The 22,077-nt window shown below is 39.6% G+C and overlaps 1 protein-coding gene across 1 annotated transcript; it reads left to right on the plus strand.

The window, feature by feature from the left end:
• Positions 1–1,909: 1,909 nt before the first annotated feature.
• Positions 1,910–21,063, plus strand: LOC308393017 (LIM/homeobox protein LMX-1.2-like; the record flags this gene model as incomplete). Its single annotated transcript, XM_080876451.1, has 7 exons — positions 1,910–2,027; positions 2,922–3,108; positions 13,045–13,277; positions 13,454–13,629; positions 14,507–14,584; positions 17,257–17,323; positions 18,773–21,063. The coding sequence occupies 7 exons, from the start codon at positions 1,910–1,912 to the stop codon at positions 18,994–18,996; spliced, it is 1,083 nt and encodes a 360-aa protein (XP_080732577.1). The 3' UTR covers positions 18,997–21,063.
• Between the last annotated feature and the right edge of the window lie 1,014 nt (positions 21,064–22,077).

A 22,077-nucleotide genomic window follows, 5' to 3' on the forward strand; every position in this document is an offset into this window, starting at 1 on the left:
TTTAAACCAAAAAAAACCAAAACATATATTTTATTTGCAGGCAGTAGGGTGGCACAGTTAGCCCTGTTGCCTCACAGCAAGAAGATTCTGACTTCACCATCTTCAGCTTCATCCCACAATTAATTAATGGGGTTAGATTATTTGGTTGTTCTAAATTGTCCATAGCTGTCTCTATGTGATAGTCCTGCATCAGACTGGTGACCTGCGTACCCCGCCTCTTGCCCTTCGGTAGCCAGGATAAGCTCCAGTGAGCCTGTGGATGAGATGTGTGTGTGTGTGTGTGTGTGTGTGTGTGTGTGTGTGTGTGTGTGTGTGTGTGTGTGTGTGTGTGTGTGTGTGTGTGTGTGTGTGTATAAAATGTAAGAAATTAGTTGCACATATCTCATGAACCTTGCATGAATTTAAAAAAAATCTATTAATCTGTACAGAATGTTGATCTATGTCTGCACAGCTGAACAACAACATTTTTAAGATGGCATGGTTTACAATATTAAGTGGTGGAGCCCAATGTTGTATTTTTTTTCACGGGGTCCCAAATTCCTGGCGGCACCTCTGCCTCGGAAAGTTTTATTTGGTCGGTGCTTGTTTATTTCAGTAATATTTTACTAAAATTGTCTTATTTTAATTAATCCTCCGCCGTGCTGAGGCTCAGTATCAAGCCTGACCTGCTCACATCCTTCATTTGTCAAAATGATTTTTCCCCGATAGTGAAAGCTTCCTCCTGCTCTTCAAATATCCTGACGCTTTCCACATGTGACAGTGAGGGCTGTGCGAACAAAATCGCACACAGCTGACACAAATCGTTCTTTACTGCGCCTCACATAGTTTGTATGTATGACAATATGCGACGTTATATGACTATTGGTGAGATGTATTTCATATGCCAAACAAAAGTGAACGTGTGCGTGTTTTTGAGAGCAGGCTGTGGATTTATGGGGCATCAGGCTACACAGATTTAAGGAGAATTCATCCTGACAATCTGCTCCAAACCTGTCTTTCACGTGAATAGATTACCATTAGGCATGGAGACGTTTAGAGCTGTCACGTGACAGGGCACTAAACGCCAATTTTGCATATTTAATAATATGGATAAGAAATAGTTTCAGATAAAAATTGTAGTCGTTATGTTACTCGGGTTGTAGACTCAGTTTTGTCAAGTTAGCATTTTCATTCAATTTTAGTATTGCAAAAATATTTTTGATATTGTCTCTGTTTTTATATTGCAAGTTGATAACACCAGCTAGGAGTATTTTTATTTATATTATTTTTATATTATATTTATAATATAAATATATTATTATATTTATTGTTGCATGTATGTAGTTACTCGTATTTACTTTGAAAGCTTGATTGTAAGCAAGAGCGAGAGAAAGAGAGATATATGGTTGTGTTAAACTGCACATATTATAAATGAGTGTCACGATGCCCCGTCTATTATTTGTATTTTGAGTTTAATTCGTTTGTAAACAATTAACGCAAACTAATTCATTTTTTGTGGCCACCACCATATGTGGGGTGTCTGCCGACTGATACAGTTGTCGCATATAAACAACACAGTTTGGAAAGGATTGTTCTTTCCTTCCATTGTGTGCAGGCGGATCTATCCACAGCAGTGCCAAGAAAATGCTGTGCCGGAGAGCATGGGTAGGCTTCATATCTCTGCCGTTGCCCAGCTGTATAGAGAGATCACGGCTGAGATATCAAGTTCAGGGGTGCTTGAGAGTTTCAGTGCAGACCTCTTGACTTACAAGAGGGGGAAACTTGTTGAAGGTTTCATCTTTGCGACCATTTATGTGCTCTTGATTTTGCCCATATTTTACTCTCAGGCAGCAGAGACTGTAGATGTGAAAAACGAGCCACAGGCCTGGATCTCACGGCTTATGGGAATTGCAACAAGTGTAGCTATTATATGGAGAAGCGCGAGTCGAACAGCAAGGCTAACTCCACTACCTATTTAAAGATGTTGAATGACTTTAAAATGAAGGATCAACTGCGGAGCGATACCAGTTCTTTGGATGGTAAGATCGGTGAGTTTCTTTTTTGCCTGCACAACGGGATGGTCGGCTTTCCCATCTCCTGACAGGTTTGGAAGAGTGTAAGCTAATTTTGCAACGCCTTTGTTTCTGTGTCTGTCCAGGTTCGAGACTGTGTTTTCAGTTTGATATTTTTATGATATTATTATGGCTACATGTTCCCCACTTGATTTTATGAAACATGTTTGCTGCTACGACGCATAATTTCTAACATAAAAAGTCTTTCAAATTACGTTGTTATATTTCATGCTTCTGGGGCAGTTTTGTGTAGTCTTGTTGTTTATTTTATTTAGTTATGTTTTATGTTGTTGTTTTCAAAATTATGTTTCGGTTTAAAGAGATATGAATAATCCCTGTGTTCATTTATGGCGTACAACACTGAAACTCTCCCACTAGTTTTCTCAATAAACCTCTAAGAGAATTCTTTAGTCGTTATAAAAATATAAGTAGTGTTTAATACGAATATATAACCCCAGCAGGTTCTGTCCTCTTTATTCACTCAGGCGATTCTCTTGATTTACTGAAACGAACCATTCTAGGGAAAACGTATAAATAAACAAGAGAAGAAATTCATTTTTTATGTATTCGCAAAAAAAAAGTGAATTTATTTTTTTGTTACCAGGTTTGCAGATTTTTTCCAGTAAAATGGACATATATTTTTTGTGTGCGTACATGATGACCTCTATATTCCAGCAAGAGCTTTGTGACATGCAGGTTCGTCTGGGTAGCGCTTTATTTGGATGACTTGGACAGTTAACAAATAATTCATATTCCCGAGTTACAGGGCTATGTGCAAATCACAGTCGCAGTTTTGGGAGCATTCTCCCCTTTTACATCAGCTGTAGCCTTCTCGTTCACGCCGCTCATGTCTGTTCTGTTGTCAATCAGGCGCTGACTTTCGACAGCAGGCCGTGTGTGAGGGCTGCGCGCAGATCATTTCAGACCGTTTCCTGATGAGGGTCAATGGCGCGTCCTGGCACCAGAAGTGCCTTCAGTGCGCTGCGTGCCAGCAACCGCTCACCGACACCTGCTACTTCAGAGACACAAAGCCGTACTGCAAGAGCGACTACCAACAGTAAGAACGCTTCTCTGTATCCATGGACTTGGCCTCTGTGGGCCCAGTCAGCCAGTGGCTCAAAGTAAAAGAAAAGAGTATAAACTGGGTTGTTTTTGTTTATTTGAAGGCGCTTTTTATGCAAATTTAACCTTGAGCACGTTTTATAATCTGGCTTTTTTGTTGTTGTTTAGTCCTAGCACATTGGTTAGTGCGTGAAAAGAAGGAAGTGCTTTTCTGTTTATTTTTTACGGGTTACATTTTTCCATATGCACCTTGACTCCTAAAAGATGTCTTATTTATTTGTTTTTGAAAGGCGTTTATTCTTGATTCATAAAATAATAAATATTAAAATTTAACAATTCCATAATTAATTGTAATGCTTCCAGTAATTTTATTTTAAATGGAGCTACTGGCATCCCAGAAATCTCTTTAATACAGTTCTAAGTATCCACTGTGGTGCATTGATGTAAACGTTCTTTTAAGGAGTTAGAAATTAAAGTTTAGTTATTACCTTATTTGGAAGATAGAAAATAAAAGAAGAAATTGATGCGCGTTATCATAGGGGTCTGTAATCTTTGTTATCAAAAGATTCATTATTTAGAAACTTTCATCATAAAACGTCTGTATGGAGCTGCCTTAAAGGAAGATAACACAGTTTAATCAGGTGCCTCTACTCTTGTCTAGAAATGCCACTTACCCTGCCCACAAAGGGATTTGTGTCTCTTACAGGGATCAAACTGGGGATCTTCTGATTGTGAGGTAAATCTGTAAACCTGAGGTATTAGTAAACCTATGGAGCCACTACTCTGTCATCTGTGTAAATTAATCATATTGAAAGTAGCTTATTGGGACAATTTGCTGCAGATGTCATAGCCCATCTTTGATGGTATCTATGAAGTAAGGATTCATGGATTCAGAGTAAAGAGCTCAACTTCACTGGCAATAACTGAAGCAACTGAAGCAATAACAAATGCACTAGACATACACACATATATATATATAGGAGATTTCTTAGCATTGATACTTGACAATAAAATCAGTTGGAAACCTCATATCAGACATGCTCGAAATAAATGATCAATCAATCAATCAATCAATCAATCAATCAATCAATCAATCAATCAATCAATCAATCAATTACTTGAACACCTTACTGTGAATGTCTTTGTGCACCACCCGTCTAAAGCAAATGGCAGTCTAAGTGTCTTTTCTAAGATGACATAAAGATCGAACTGCTCACCAGTTGTGAATTTGCTCTGTTTCTTTTATCTGCACATGGACGGTTCTCACCAAATGAAGCGTGGTTTCTCTGAAATGTCTTTCCACAATTTTCTTTTTTCAATTAATGAATTAATGTATTTGTTGTTGTTTGCAACTTCTCACAACAGGTTAAGCATACCAAACAAAGACAATTTTAAATAAACTGTATTATTTTCCTCTGTTACTTTTTCTTTTGGAATCCAGACCTGGGGCCACTCAAAACTAGCCTTTGATGCATTTCTACTAACATTGCTATTAAGGTTCAACAAAATTAAGAGGATAAGGCATCAGGTGACAGATGTAGGCTATGAAACACATTTTAATTGATACCATTTTTTCCTTTGTTTTATTTTTTAATACTTTAAAGACAGCATATAGGCTACACATTTGATAAATAATTAATAATTAGTTGCACAACCATTGTTCATTTTCATAGTGAAAATAATGTATTTTTGTTGAAGCCACTCAAAATGGGTAAAAGAGCTGAATGTTGTTGGAAACCTGCTGGTGGCATGTATCACAAAACTATTTTCAGGATTTTTTACTGAACATACAAGAGCCAGTAATCGCACTGACTGTAAGAGTTTCAATAGAGCATTATAATAAACCCAAGTGGGGACTGTCCCTTGAGAGCATTGTTGACCCACTATTGATCATGTGCCTCATCACATGCAAATAGGTGTGAAAAGGGGTGTGGGTCATTATCAGCAGAGGTTTCAGGTGAAACCACTGCCTTGCCTCACCCTATCATATGCCCTTGAGATCACCTAACGCAAGATGTGAGTGGACATTAGGGTGGCTGGGAAAAGATCTCAAAATCGCATTGTAGTGACAGACAGTTGTTGTCGTAAGCCCTCTGTTCAAAAATGGGAATTCACACTGGACATAAATGGCTTACTTTACTCCTCTTTCAAACCATTTGTCTTTTCTGTCCAAAATTTGAACATCGGTATCCTTGAAAAATTAAATTTTATTGTTTAAATGCAGATGGACAGTTGAGTCATGTCCTGTCGAGGTGGCTCTTTTATGCTGTGCCATGTATTTATAGTGTGGCTCATTGCAATATAGAGGTCTGAGCACTACTTGCTGCACTTCAACGCAGACACTATGTTGTTTAGCTTGTCTTTGGGAGTTTTGTCCTTGGGATGAACCAATTTTTGTCTGAGGCTGTCACTGGGTGGGAAGTGCACAGGGATGTCATGCTTTAAGAAAATTCTCCTGAGTTTATCTGCTAAGCAAAACATGGCAATGTTGTTCTGTTTGGCTTTCTGTTTCTCGCTAGTTGGTGTCTGACCTTCTTTTTTATTCATCTTTGTTGATTTGATGAAAGCCCAATTGGGATAACCACATGTTTTAAGAGCTTTCATTAAATGTGTGTGTTACTCCCACTATTTGTTGTGTTGCTGGAGGGGGAATCCTGCAGCTTGGTGGTCTTGCCTGTTGTATTGAGGCGTCTTCCAGACAGGAGCAGCACACTGATAGCGGGCTGACTTACTGTCACATTATCTCTATATGGGATTTTTTTTGGGCCTATCTGCTCCTCTTAAAGCACCATTGTCCACTCTGAAGGTCACCATATCATCTGAAGGTCTTCTACAAGATGTGACTACAGCACTATAAACAATCTCTACTGCGATCATCACCGAAACCAAGCAGGTGATCTACAACTCGGCATCAGTGATGACTGAGATGCTTGACTATAAGACAAACGAACACAAGGTAAATGGACTGATAGCGCTTTTCTTCTCTCCTGGAGTACTCCAAGCACTGTATACAACATGCCTCATTCACCCAAGCACTTTCTTCTATACACAAGTGCAATCTAAGCAACATTCACACACATTCATTCATGCTCCGATGGAGCTAACTTGGGGTTACTATCTTTCCCAAGGATATTTGGCATACAGACTGGGGGAAGCCAAGGATCAAACCACCAACCTTCCAGTCAGTAGCTGATCTTCTCTACCACCTGAGCCACAGCCACAATGTCATGTAAGGAATTGTGTGATGTAATTCAAGTAGGCAAAAACAAGGTGATTGATGATATCCCGAATGGCGTCATTGACAAGTGCCTGGAAGACAGAAAGAATGTTAGTCAGTGAGTTTGTCATGTATTTCTCCATGTCTTCTTTTTCCAGTTTGGATAAACTATATAAACTGCTGGTGGGCAAAGGTCCACTAGGATAAAGGTTGATAGCAAATTGATAGTTGATAGTAAATTCTGTGAGGAGGAAGAGAAAGAGAGACAGGGCTTTTTTAAAAATACTTCATCTAAACAAGATACACGGGGTACTGAAGCTAGATCAGGCAAGACACTTCACCCGTTGCCTACTGGTGGTGGTCAGAGGGACCGGTGGCGCCAGTGTCCGGCAGCCTCGCCTCTGTCAGTGCGCCCCAGGGTGGCTGTGGCTACAATGTAGCTTGCCATCACCAGTGTGTGAATGGGTGAATGCCTGGATGTGTAAAGCGCTTTGGGGTCCTTCGGGACTAGTAAAGCGCTATATAAATGCAGGCCATTAACCATTTACCATTTAGATCAGGTGGAGATGGGGGAGGCTAAGAGGAGAATGATGGATAGTATTTTTCAAACAGAATTGATGACAGTGAGTGCTCCAACCAGAAATAAATGGGTTTTTTTCTCTATTTAGTGTTGAGATTATTCTCTCTTAGCCATGAATGACCGAGGACGAGAGGAGCGAGTGGTGCAACAAATAGATAGAAGCATATTTGTTCTGTGTGGTTGCCTTACACAGTGGGAGTTGCCAGCTGGGTTTTGTGAGTTATGTTGAGTAGTCTTTTTCCATTGAGAGCAGTGACTTGGAAACACTTATAGGGCGGGGATTCAAGCGAGGATATGATTTTAGTTCATCATTTAAAGTGCATAGGGAAGCTCCATGAGGGGCCTTTTACTCCAATCCCATGTCTTCTGCCAGAATCCAAAGACCAATAGACAAATGGCCTCAGGGAAAAAAGCAGAGGCATTGAGGTTTGAACCCTTGTCAAAAACACTGCAGAACTTAGCAAGAAACTCCTCACAAGAGAGATGAGTTAGTTTTTAATACAGCTTGCGCCCATTTAACAGCCCAGTCAGCGCTGTCACATTAGAAAGAGACAAAAGACAGACAGACAACACAAAAAGTAGTGTTTCAGGTAAAGTGTGTTTTAAATATGTACTGATTTGTGTCATGAAATTACCTCTTTGTCTTCTTACTGCTACAGCTGTTTTATTAATGACAAGCCGCGCTGTTAAAGCAGAAAAATCTTTGTGTGACAGTGTAACATCAAGATGACCGGACATTTAGATGGGCTTGTTGGAACTTGTTGAGCCAGACTGGGGACGGCGGTTGCTGCTGGTGTTGGTTCCGGATTTGCTTTTCCTTACCTTGCAGTGGGGTGTAAGAAATCTCTCCTTCCACGTACAGTTGTCTACCTCCCCCCCACATCCCTCTGACAACTGTTACAGCAATGGTGCTGTATGTGTGTGGTTTTCTCTTGCTCCCCTTTCTCTGACAGCAGGTGTTTCTCCTCATAGTTGTGGGCACAGCGTATAAAGGGGAAAAAGAGGAGAGCAAACAAAGCTGTTGGGCCTTTCAAAGCAGTGTGCACACCGTGTGTGGATTTGAGAGGACGATATCGTGTTACTTCCGTTGGAGATGGTGTCTAAATAGTGTGTTATATCACGGAGTCGGTTGTAGACGTTACAGTTTCCTTTCAGATTTTACTTCCCTTTTTCCTCTTCCTTTAGTTTTCCTGGGAAGGGATGTGACTTCAGGTTGGAGATTGTTTTAAGTTCTAGTTACTTTTATATTAATGAAACAAATAATAAATAATAAAGTAATGAGAGCACATGACACATGAGCTATAATGACTTTATTTTTTAGTGTCACGGTTCTGGGTCCGTTGGACCCAGTATTTTGAGTTCATTATGTTTTGGTACTTTTGCATCATGGATTTTCCTTTATGTTTCTCTGGTACTTGGTGTTTCAGTTATCTTGGTGTTTTTCTATATTATGATTTATGATCTGATACTGTTGTGATTATGATTATCATTTAGTAGCCTTTGGTCAGTGTCAAGTCTGTCTCTGTCTAGTCTGTGTCTTAGTAAAGTGTGTTTTGTTTCCTGTTTTACTTTGAAGGTTCTTGTTCTTGTCTGATGTTAGTATGTGCAGCTTTGTTCCCCCTGTCTCGTTAGCCCTGATCTCTCCCAGCTGTGTCTCCCTCCTGTTGCCGATTTCCCCGTTACTACCCTGTGTATATAAGCCCTGTGTTTTCCCATGCTCAGTGTCGCGTCGTACCATCAGTTTATGCCTGTGTGTTCTTGGTCTCAGTGTTCCGTCCTCACTTTATGTTTGTTTTCCTGCCAGCAATAAAGCTGAGGTCTTTTGAGTTACATTCCATTTTCCGAGTCCTGCATTTGGATCCTCATCTCTGCCTGCCCGCACACAGAGCCTTGACATTTAGGGCTTGGGGGCAGTTGTGTTATCCAGAGGTTGGTGGATGAGGTTGATGAGATAGTTCCAGTCGCCTCTTCGTTGCTATTTTACCTGCACCTTAGACATTGAGGGTTTTCAGGGAGAGGCCAGCAATCGTATTCTCATGTTGCATCTGTCCCCTCAATTTTATTACCACTCTAGTTTTCACACAGTCATACTCATTTACACCTCATACACTCACATACAACACATGCACAAAACAGTCGACCTTGAACACTGTCAAGTACGGAAGGGATGAGGCGGGTCTTCCTACACCACTGCTTTTTACACCCTGTCTGGGGTGGGGACATCTACCAGAGTCAGTTTAGGGTTCTGTTCAATTTCGTTTTCTATTCTTCTTCCTTCCATCTTTCACCAACCTGGCTCTAACCCACTGTCAGCTCTGGCATAATACTGAATCAGATAATAATGTGAATAATAAAATGAAATAAAAATAGATAGATAGATAGATAGATAGATAGATAGATAGAGGGAATTATAAACATAGAAAACTACCATTAGTGCAATCACGCAAAGTCCTCTTCAGTTCTTTGTGGCCTTTCAGTGCTAGAGTCAACTCTTTGGTGGAGCTTTAACCCATTGGACCTGTGCCCTATGCTTCCAGCAGCTTAATAAGCATAAAGAGGTACAGGATTAAAGAGGATAAGAGGAGAGGAAAAAGAATGAAGCAGTAAAAACAGACTGTGTGTGTTCCTTCACTATTGTCTTGTTTGTTCTCCCTCTTCATGGAGCTGGGTGACCTAAAAGAGGAGGTTGGGTGGATGAGTGGGTGGTGGCTTTGGGTGGCAGCTTGATGGACTTTTAATTAGCCAGAGTAATCAAAAGATGTCTATGAAGGAGGCAGGGAAAATAAAATCAGTATTCAGAGAATGGATTTGCTGTTTGTTCAGCGAAAGCTCAAAAATTCATAGTAAAGCCTAGAGATTCTCTAGAAACTCACTTCAACATGTTTTTAGCATGGTAATGATCTCAGCTATCAGTAGAGCTATCGGTGAAAAAAGGGAGTAGGAGTAGTGGAAAAACCCTTTTGTCATTTCTGTATAATATTAAACAAAAGTAAATGTGTGATTCTCACAATATGGATCTTAAAAATAATTTTTATATTCCATATATGACACAGACTCAAAGTGTTTTGGTATAAAAAAAAATGAACCCTTTGCTTTTGCCTGCCTCTAAATCTAACTAAAAGCTTGCAAAGAGAAAGACGTTTTCACTCTGCCTTTCAAAGATGACACATTGCACTGTATAATACACCATGGGACTTATTTTTCGAGTGCCTAAACATACTTACTGATTCCTGATGATACTTGGCAAGGCGAAACAGTATATAATGTTTTTAAAGTTGTTTATTTATTTTTTTTAATGCAATGAGTATCTTTGGGGTATTTCAGAGGAAAGAATAAATAATATTTCCCCTTCATTCACAATTATTAGGGATGTAGACTAGTCTAACCAACCCTTCTTACACTGTATTTTCCACACATTTCTTTCCAGGCTTTTATTTTACTTTAGTACACTTTGTTTACAGCATATATGAAAGCCCACAACAACTGAAAAACAAAAGGTTGTGAAAATTACACGTTTAGGTATAAACAAGGATTTAAACTGTTGCAGTCTATGCAAGCTTGAAAAGTTTTGTTTTTTTAAAGTTGCAGAGAAGCTGTGGTCTCTCACCCCAACCAGTTGCAGCAGATGGCCGCCCCTAACTGAGCCTGGTTCTGCCAGAAGTTTCTTCCTGTTGAAGGGGATTTTTTATTTCCCCACTGTCACAAAGTGCTTGCTCATAGGGGGTCATATGATTGTTGGGGTTTTTTCTCTGTATGTATTATTGTAGGGTCTACCTTATAATATAAAGCACCTTGAGGCGACTGTTGTTGTGATTTGGCGCTATATAAATAAAATTGAACTCAATTGAATTTTAATTTCCTTTACTTATGCAAATTTATCTGTTAACAGCATTGCAAACATTCTTGGTGAGTTGTGTAACTGCTCACACTATTGATAACTCAGTGAATCAAGGTGTTGTGTTCGTTTTTTTGCTGAGAGTAGTTCAGGAGACAATCTAGCAATTATCAGGCAGTTAAAGATTTGGCTTGCACAGCTGTGGACTTCTCAATGTCAGGCAGTCTGCACGTGGAGAAGTGAAGCACAGTTCATAATTCAAAGCATATATTAGACCAGGGGTGGGCAATCTCAGTCCAAGAGGGGCGGTGTCACTGCAAGGACTGTATTAGACACATGACAACCGGAAATAATTTTGATTGGCTATTGATGGGGAGGTGCCATGGTTTAGACTTGATTTGTTCTCCTTGGGGTCCTTCCACATGACAGCAGTCATTAACCTCCAGTCAGGGATCTTGTCCTGTATGAAAAAAAAAAACCCTCCTTACCTTACAGTTGTTACCAGGGATGTTTTATTTTCATGCATGAAAATGAGCACCCTGTTATCATACACCCAAGGGCAAGCAGCCCTTCCTGTCTGATAGTGTGTTCTGTAAGCATGTAGCAATTTACCTTCACTCAACTCTTTCTATCCCTCTTAGTTATCCCTTCACACCATGGGGTTAGTGCTTATATCCATTTAATGAGGAGTGTATCAACTTCGGCAGTGCGTGGTCTGAGGTGTTGTTGCAGGGGAGATGGATGCAATTGCATGGCATCTGCAATCACGCCTCTGCCGGCATAAAAAGCTGTGCTGTCTGTTATGTTGTTGTTGTTGATATGTGTCGGGCTGTGAGCGGCGGAGCTGCAGCCGACTGTTGTTGTACAGCGACCAGGAGAATAAAAGTGTTAAATAAAGAAATGCTGAAAACCATGAACTCGTCATCGGGCCTGTCGTGGTTCTGTTACACAACTCTATTATGAGCATACATTGCAATTACAGTGATTTGAACCAGATTGTGGTGTATTTTTATTTGTTAATTTTACTAGGCAATGTCTTATACTTTATATACTCTGTCCATCTTTTTTTTTTTTAAAGAGCCTTGATGGCAAATGTTCTTCTCACTTTCTGAATTGACAGATGGTAAGACAAAGGTTGAAAGAGAAGATCAATGAGATATGGGGAATGGGAGAAAAAACTATTGAACAGAGAAGGATAGTGTCATTAGAAAGGAACAGTGCAGCTGTCCAAACTCTTGTGTACCTGCCTAATGCTACCTCTTTCCTCCTCTCCCACTCTTTAACTCTTTTCCAAGATTCAGTTCTTGCATGCCCCCCCCCTCCCACACACACACACACACACAGACACGGGTGAATGAGGCAAGTTGTATAAGAACCAGTCCAGAAGCTCATGTGCTGTTACCACAAAGATACCAATGGTAACTAGAACAGACTAGCCCTTTATTGTCATTGTACAAAAACCGTCTCTCAGAGCAGTGATACCAGATCCTACAGCAACTTGTATAGCACACTAGTCTCCTCTGGTCTAATCAGTTTTCCATTAGACCAGAGGCTCATAGAGAAACAACCAAAAGAAAAACAAAACTACTGGCCTCTAAGATTGGCAAGCTCCAGTTATTGTTAGCAGGACATGAACACACCCATGAAATTTAGACTTGGTTGTGATTCAGTGGAATCAAAGGTAACCGACGCTTCCTGTGACAAAAGTTAGCTGTGGCTAAAAGTAACAGAAAAGTAACACCAAAACTAGATTCAGTTTTTTTTAATCTAGGTGTTACTTTGGTACCTTAATTAAAGTAACAATTTCTGGAAAATTATCCACCAAACTTAGTGTTTTGTGATTTAAAAGCTACAGAGATCCTGTAAATTGATAAATAACTTTACACTTCAGTGGTAATGGGATGGTGAGAAAACTGTAGAAAGAAGACATTTTAAAGAGAAGCCTCTTGTGTTTAAATACTGTTGAAAACTGTTGTTTGAGTACGCCAGTTTGTAAACCCATTCAAATGAAAATAATCGGTGAAACTATCAGGTTTTTCAGTGTGACAAATAATTTTTCACCCGAATTTCAATTTGAGCAGCAAAATGTGTTGAATTATGGTCAGAAGGCAAAACAACTTTTATTAGATTTAGCTTGGTAGCTTTTGTGTTTGTGTTATCTCATTGCTCCTCCTCCGCACTCTGTTGGAGGAGAAACATAACTGCTAGAATGATTCAATTGCAAGGAAAATATGTCAAACACAATTTTCCCTAAAAATGCTGCATCAATAACACTGTTCTTCCTTCCCCTTGTGCTCAGGTTGTTTGCTGTGGAGTGCAGCAACTGTCTTGGAAAGATAGCGCCCACAGAGTTTGTTATGCGAGCTCTGGACAGTGTTTACCATCTCAGCTGCTTCCGCTGCTGTGTCTGCCAGCGCCAGCTGTGTAAAGGAGATGAGTTTGTACTGAAAAAAGGTCAGCTGCTGTGCAAGACTGACTATGAGAGAGAGAGGGCCCTGCTCAGTACACTCAGTACAGACATCACAGACTCAGGTAATATTTTATAACAGATTATTAAAGAAAAGAACTGAATCAAAAGGAACGTACCTAATTGATGACTTTATCTAGAAATGGAAAATTCCCATGCAATGCAAAAAACTGAACTCAGGTCAAATCTGCAGCAACAATTAAACAAAGGGATTAATGGAATTATTTGTGTCTGGTGACAGATAAGAATGAGGATGAGGACGAGGATGTGAAATCAGAAAAAACCCTGTCAGTCAGGAAATGCAGCAGTGACAGCAAAGAACCCCTAAGGCCCAAACGCCCACGCACCATCCTGACCACCCCGCAGCAGAGAGCCTTTAAGGCCTCTTTTGAGGTTTCTTCCAAACCCTGCAGAAAGGTGAGTAGAGGTATAGAGTATATTATAATTGTATACTGGTATATTTGAGTCAAAAACCACATATCAAGTACTACAATTACATTGCATTTCATTTCTTACATTACATTTGAATTCAGTATCATTTCGTTTATATAGCATCAATGCTTAACAGCAGTCACCTCAAGTCTATTTTTCTACTATGACTAAGAAGTCATAGTAGAAAAACAGTATTATGTTCTTAATAAAAGTAGCAGTTTAAATATGAAGGAAAAGGCCCCAAGACAACCAGCCAAGCAAATATTTAAAATTATTTTAACACTGAAACTTAAAAATTTGTTCCTCTAGCTTTAACAACCCAAATTTAAAATGAGGAGTTGAATGAATTAACAGTTGAGACTTCATTAAACTTATTAACACATATATGCAAAGAAAATTAATATGTTTAAGCACAAAACCTTACTTATGTTGTCATGAAAATTATCTTATTTCCAAGCAACATTTTGTCATTTTCTTTTCTTTTCTTTTAAAATAGGGTTTTGTCAGTCCTGCATCGACGCTTGAGGGTTGAAACCCTGTAGAGCCTACATTGTAATAGATTATGTTGTTGTATATATGTGTGTGTTTTTATTTATACTTCTGAGCTGGTGTGTCTACATTTGTCCTCTATCAAGGGTGACACTGAGGGTAGTAGAATTTAAAGCTAATAAAAACTAGCCCAGAAGAGTTTGTTTAATGGAAGCATGTTGGTTTTTTTTTATGTATTTGTTATAATAAAAAAGTAAGAATACTAATAGTATTAATTGTTTTATTAATATTATTTTTATTAATAATAATAATAAAATAATAACAACGACAACAACAACAACAACAACAATAATAATAATAATAAAATTTACAGGTAAGAGAGACCCTGGCTGCAGAGACTGGACTTAGTGTTCGTGTGGTCCAAGTCTGGTTCCAGAACCAGAGAGCAAAGGTAAGGAGCACATCCCCAAAGCTATAAGCATTTATACATTTATAACCTAGTTTCATAATTTTGTGGTTGTAACTTCTAAGCATTCACATTGTTGAACTACAGTTACAATTTTTAAATTGCTTCTTCTAAGCAAAGATAGTTAAAATGAGCCTTTAGGTGTTTCACAGAAGTCTTAGTCGCTGATGGCCCCCCACATTGCATCCTCTGACAATGGGCCCTTACTGTTTATTCCCAAAAGTCCTTAGTTATGTAATCAGTTTTTCATCAGTCAAGCTTCAGTGTACTGAGAGTTTCTAATCTAATTTGTCTGGCTTGGTGGCATTTGAGAGAATAAACTCATCATAGTCTCACTAGCTACAGGGATTTTACTATTGTCCATCATCGGTCTGATGCAATACTTGCTCAAGTCTAAAATATATCATAATCATGCCGTTTAATTTAACAGCCATTCATTGCTCTTGCATGTCTACTAATTTCTTCTTTGTAAATTAAAAAAACAACATAGTGTTTTAAAAATTCTAGCATGATGAATAGTCTGTCATCTGGTTCCCAATAACCTAGAAGCTTTTAAAATTTTCAAAGCTTTCTTCTGTAGCATATGAATTAGTGTGCATCTTCTCCTTGTGCCCTTGTGGGTTCTCTCGAGGTACTCCGGGTTTCCACAGACATGCATGTTAGGTTCCCTCCTTCCACAAGACATCGACACACACATAGACACAGTGGCTTACTGCTCTCCACATTCGGTGCTTGCTTTTCTAGATTTTTTACATGTATATGTGTGGATGTATGTGTTTTTTACTACTGTATGGCGAGTAGTATCTACTCAGGACCTTCTGAGTTTGGGATTACACTGTGCAAGGAACACTATGTCAGACTATCACCACTTCCACAGGATTCCGGAGAACATAATAAGAACTCCAGGCCTGCAGCAAGCCCAAAAGGAAGTGTAAACAAAGGAGGCAAAAGCGAGGCTGCAGGGTGGGCCCAGTAGCATGGTTAAAGAAAAAAACATTTAAGCCACCGCTCCCGAGTATTTGCTTCACCAACATTGGGGGTTTATGCATCTAGATCAATGACAGCTGGTCTAAAGAGACAAAAGACTGTAGACAGCCAGTGTTCTGATTTGGAATATTTGACTGTTAAATGCAGACCTATCTACATACCTTATGAGTTTACTGTCATCATGGTAACGGCCGTGTATGTACCACCCGATGCTAATGCTAACTCAACCATGGATGAGCTGTAAGCAGTCAACAGAAATCCTGGCCAGATTTCCCCAGGTTTGAACAGTATTTGATTGTGCAACAAGGTGGAAAAATACACTGGATAAAGCCTACAGCAACAAAGGCTCATACATCACGGTACTTTTTGTTGATTACAGCTCCGCCTTCAATACTGTCACTGTCACTCACTTTGTGTGTGGAAGTGGAGAGGGTGAGCAGCTTTAGATACCTGGGCGTCTACATCACAGAGGACCTCACCTGGACACTGAACACCACAAAGCTGGTCAAGAAGGCTCAGCAGTGGCTGTATTTCCTGAGGAGGCTGAGGAAATTTGGTATGTTGGCCAAGATCCTTGGCAGGTTCTACAGCTGCATTGTGGAGAGCACCCTGACCAGCTGCATCACTGCATGGTACGGCAGCACTACTACTATGGACCTGCAGAGAGTGATAGCAGCTGCAGAGAAGATCACCAGGACTCCGCTGCCCTCTCTGCAGAGCATCTACCATCGCAGAGTCCAGAAGAGAGCTGCCTCCATCCTCAAAGACCCCACACACCCCCAACACGGACTGTTCACACTTCTGCCCTCGGGACAAAGGTTTAGAAGTGTGAACTCTAGAAGATCCCGACTCAACAACTCCTTCTTCCCCACTGCTATCAGACTCTTGAACAGCTGACCTATTTTAACTAGTAATAATAATTTTTGCACATCAGGTCATCTCATGAGCTCATAGCTCTTTTGCACATAAATCTATTTAACACTTCAATTTTTTGCCGTCTCCACTTATTTATTCCTATTTGTATTTAATCTATTTGTACATATTAACCGATACATTGGTACAATATTGTGTAAAAGTCTTAAACTACCTCTGATTTCTTTACATTTTGCTACAAAATGATAAATAGGAGCCGTGATTTACTGAAACATGTGCATACATGAAAATAAAGCTTCAAAACAGAAATTAGCTCACATGAGGACCGCCCAGGAAAGGAAGTCCAAGAGTCACCTCTGTGTTTTGTCTCTATGGCTGTCTGCTTTAGTGGTCTTATCAAGCTCCTATGTGGCCCTGCTTCACATGACACAGTCCTCTTTACTGTATGCTGTAATGCTGCCCCACACTCATACCCGGGCAACTGCTCAATCCATTTGGCAATACAATACAATACAAACCTTTTCCTGAAAACACTTGTGATAAGTGGGAGCTAATTATTTGTTGCAGTTATGAGCTGCAAGTAACAAAGTACCTAAAGTGCTAACTATGTCCAAAAAATATCTTTGAAAGACCTTAAGAACATTGCTTAGAAAAATTACTGGTCCTTAGAACCACAATATAAAGAAACAGCACAAGACTTTGCACAGTATTGCATGTGTGTTTTTGGTTGTGTGTGTGTGTCTGCTTGTTTGCCTGTCAGTCATGTATCAAACTGTTTGCTATTTATTTATTTGCAGATGAAGAAGTTAGCCCGCAGACAACAGCAACAGCAGGAGCAACACAACAGCCAAAGGCTAGGCCAAGGTAAGGATTTATCTTTGTTTGCATTTCCAGTTCCTTTTTTTTGCTACTTTTCTCTAATGTAGCAAAATGAAACGCGCCACCACTGACGTCCTTCTGCGTCAGTGGGGCAGAAGAACATTAGAAATGTAACTGTCATTACAATCTGTCCTTTAGAATTCTAATAACAGCGATTCCAGAAAGCTAGGTGATTTATCAATAATTTGGAGAGACAGCTTGAAATATTAAATTTTTTATTGGAACAATAAAAAGAGTAAAGTCACTCAGCAAACACTCCCAGTTTTGTAGTTTTTAGCACGCCCCATATTGTGAAACCAGAATTTCATCTCTGCTGGTAAATATGGGTTTTTCAACAGCAGAGCTATAAAGCGGGAGCTGAGATTCTCTCTGCAATATAGTTCCACATGGCTAGTGGGCTTATTGCCACTGTGGTCTCACAGTGGATATGAACAGACAGTTTAGATAAGTGTCTCACTGGTTTGGCAAGCACTGCTTCTGTCTGTTCAGGGACTTCCAGCATGTCAATATTGGCATGGCAACAGGGTTTATTAGAGTCGAAGCCGCTGCTGTTAACCAAACGAACTAAGCAACCCAGCAGCAAGCAGCCGGTTGTTTGAAGGTGAGATTAGCAAATGAAATGTTAGGTGAGACATCTTTAAGATCAAACAGCCAATGATAATGATGATTTATTTGTTTCTATGTAAGACACGTTGTTGTACAAGAACATTTTAACATTGGTGTGCTGCTTAAGTCCTGCAGGAGAATAGATCAATAAAATAGAAAAGGAAAATGAAAGAAACAGCTACTTCAAACAAACAGACAATACTGTCATTGTGTTGTATAATATCAGGATAAAATGTCAGATCTAAACTGACAATTTTATTTGTGTATTAACCTCTATACGATATACAATATTTACATGTCTTTTCAATATGTCTGGCACTTCTATATTCAGCATCCTTTGCGCAATATATCCACTATCCTTTTCACAAACCCAAACCATCTCAGCTGTGCCTCTTTCTCTCCAGACTGCTCAACCTGAGCTGACACAGTGATATACTAATTTCTGAAGATAAATACAAGTCTAAACAAGTAGTCAAAGAACAGCAAAAAACTTTTGGTGTTAACTGAGGTAGTAGTAGTAACTAAGGAGGTAGAAAGTGAATATAACCAACTGGTAACTTAAAGAAATAAAATGGACATTTACAAGATAAAGGTTTGAGAAGATGTTCAGTTAATCTCTTACTTCTGGTTTCTTTTGTTTGTCTTTCTAAATAAGTTGAACAATTCCCTGCACTTTTTCCAACCTATATTTTAAATAGAACATTGATAATAACAGAACTTTGTTAGCAGCGGCTCAGGTTATGTATAATTTGTAATAAAAGATTATTAAACTCTCTCTACATGGTCCTTTTTTTTACTTCTTTATATCTTCTTCTCTAATTTTGACAGGTATTGACTTCATCCATGACATTGACAGTGAGACCTCTCTGACAAGTCTAAATGATTGCTTCATGGCCACTCCAGATGAAGCCTCTTTACATGAAAGGGTGGGGAACACCATTGACTGTCTTCACTCCATGCAAAGCTCATACTTCTTAAGACACATCATCAGTTTCAGTTCTTCTCAGCCCACCATACCTCCTACCAGGCTGTGGACGGTGAGCCCACAATAGTGCAGACAAAAGGCACAGAGTCTACTTGGCCATAAGACACAAAACAGCAAGCAACTAAATATGACCAAGGCCGACCAAATACACCAGACTAACCTCTATCCAAGGAAAGGCGCACCTAAAGCAGATACTGGACTCCTTTGTTTCTCAAAAGTTGTTTTGTTGCAGTGGGATTGCCTTTTAAGCTATTTTCTTTTTGGTGGACAGGCGGTTAATTAAGATAATAACTAGTTGAGTCCTGTTTCATAGCAAAATGTAATAGTATTGAAAGTGTTAGTTCATAGCCGTGTATGTGTAATTTTACTAGCTGGCTGAAATGAGATGACTGGCTAAGAATGACTGGTTTACTGGTGGGTCAGTGATGGTCCAGGAAGGCATATTCATGTTATCACACCTCTATTGGCTAAGCAATGCCACTATTAGGTATCAGGATGAAATCCTTAGACCCACTGTCAGCCCCTACGTTAGTACAATGGGTCCTGGGTTCCTCCTGGTGTGTGACAATGCTCGGCCTCATGTGGTAAGAGTATGCAGGCAGTTCCTGGAGGATGAAGGAATTGATATGGTGGTCCCAACACTCACCTTTTTAAATCCATCCTCTTGGACATTATGTTTCTATCCATCTAACACTGACAGGTTGCACCTCAGACTGTCCATGAACTCAGTGATGTGCTGTTTCAGAGCTGGGAGGAGATCCCACTGGACATGATTTATCATCTCATTACTTACTGTAAAAGCATGCCCTGATTTTGTCATGGCATACAAACTAATGAGTATCATTCTGAGTTATCGCAATGGAATTTCAACAAAATGGACTAGCCTGCCATCATTTGTTAACTTCAATTTTCACAGTGATTTTGACTTCAGCCCTCTGTAGCTTGATAGTCCATATTACTATGGATACCCAACATGATTTTTTCCCCATTGAGGTAAAATGTATTTTCAACACGTTCCTTTATTATTATTTTTAAGCAGTGTATATTTATTGGACAAGAATAATAATGCTCTGTACTGTCTGTGAAGGTTCTCAGTCATCCAGGTCATCGTAGTCAAAGGAGCTTGCAAAGAAAAGCGTCTGGACTTCTTTGTCAAAACGCCAAAACACAAACTTAACAATGTGGTGTATGCTGTACAGTGCAGCGAGGAATGCTCAGACCTCTACATTGGAGAGACCAAACAGCCACTTCACAAGCGCATGGCACAACACAGAAGAGCCACCTCCACAGGACAAGACTCAGCAGTCCATCTGCATCATAAGGATAAAGGACACTCTTTCGAGGATGCCAATGTTCACATTTTGGACAGAGAGGACAGATGGTTTGAAAGAGGAGTGAAAGAAGCCATCTATGTCCACTGTGAGCGACCATCTTTGAACAGAGGCGGGGGTTTACGACACCAACTGTCTGCCATCTATAATCCAGTTTTGAGTTCCCTTCCCAGACGCCTTAACGCCCACTCACATCCTGGGCCATCTGACCTCAGGAATTCGCATGATAAGGTGGGGCCAGGTTTCACAATGAACACACCCGAAACTCTGGCTGATTGAGACCCACACCCAGTTTCACACCTTGGCTCAGGCGATTAGAGGATCATCAGGGGGTCCTTTTGTCCCTCTGTGGGGGGAAACTCCCACTAGGTTATATCTGGGACTCTCCACCATTTGACCTTAGAACTGAAGAAGCTTCTCGGATGAGAGGTGAAACGTCTTCAAGCAACTTAAAGAAGTCCAGACGCTTTTCTTTGCAAGATCCTTTGAATGCTCTGTACTAATATTGTAAACATTTTGCAGTTTGTCTGTTCTGAACTAGTTCAACTTAAAGATTTATTGAAGTACTTCAAACAGTGTCTCAGAAGCACAGAGCTTTGTGTTTCTCTATGTGCCGCTCAGTAAAGATACCCGAATAATACTGTAAGTTGTTCTAAAGGAGAAGTTGAGCAAATATTATATTTTTGTTATGTGAAGTATTATGTGAGCCAGCTGATTGATACCCATTGTTGAAGGTATATAGTATTCCATCTACATATACTATTCTTGAAGAACATGCATTTTTGCATGTTAGAATGTATGGAACTCCAAAGTGTTCAAAATTAAATAAATAAATAGGTCAAGATGAAATAAATAACTATGTGAATAAATAAGACACAGATATGTAATGTGAGAATGATATTGTGAAATCATGGAACACATTTTGAAAAAAATGCTCATTATTGTGAAATATATTGCATTCTGCTATATTAATTTACTTATTATTGTGAAATATTATTTCATGGTCATTATTTTTCACAATAACAGAGATTATTCCTGAGGCATTTTATTTATTTCCAGCCGTTTTTATTCCAAAATGTCCTTTTTTCAAAGTCAGTCTTTATTTCAAAATCCCGTTTTTCCCGATGGTCTATTTATTTCATAATGCGACTTTTTAGCAGAATGACTTTGTCTGTCAATCAAGAGAGACAGGGCGGAGCCAGTTGTGTGATTGGTTGCTCCTTTACTCAGACATACGTAATCCGGTTGTTCAGTCTGACGTCACTAGCCGTGTCTGGGTCTAAACTTCGCTGCAGGTCCATATATCAAACGATCACTATGGCATTACTGAGAGTTGAAAAACTGTCTAAAGTCTTTCATCTTTAATAAAATGATCAGTGTTCTGCTCTACCGGGTGTAACAATTGAGTTTAACATCCAGGCATCCATGAAAACGGAATTTATGACATTTAACGGAGTTAGAAGTTAGCAGGGAGTTAGCTCGCTAGCTTCTATCTAAATACAATATAGCATGTCCTGACTGCGGGGTTTTGGAAACAAATTCAAACGTACAGCTCTGTTATCACTTCCAACATAAATGAAGACAGAAAACTAAACAGCAGTGACGATTGTTGGGTTACTGAAGTTTGGCTAGCTGGTATATAATGATGTGCTACGTGACCGCTAGCGACACAGCTATGTTAGCATAATATAAACAAGCTAACTTTTTTTCCACTCGATAAAAGTTAACGTGAGTGTTCTCGGTGGTCAGGAACAAATGTAATCGCATGGCAGGATGCTGTAAAAGGACCAGACTTCAGCCAGGAGAACAACTGAGAT

Source organism: Rhamphochromis sp. 'chilingali', assembly GCF_963969265.1.
Source record: "Rhamphochromis sp. 'chilingali' genome assembly, chromosome: 2".
Taxonomy (NCBI): Eukaryota; Metazoa; Chordata; class Actinopteri; order Cichliformes; family Cichlidae; genus Rhamphochromis; species Rhamphochromis sp. 'chilingali'.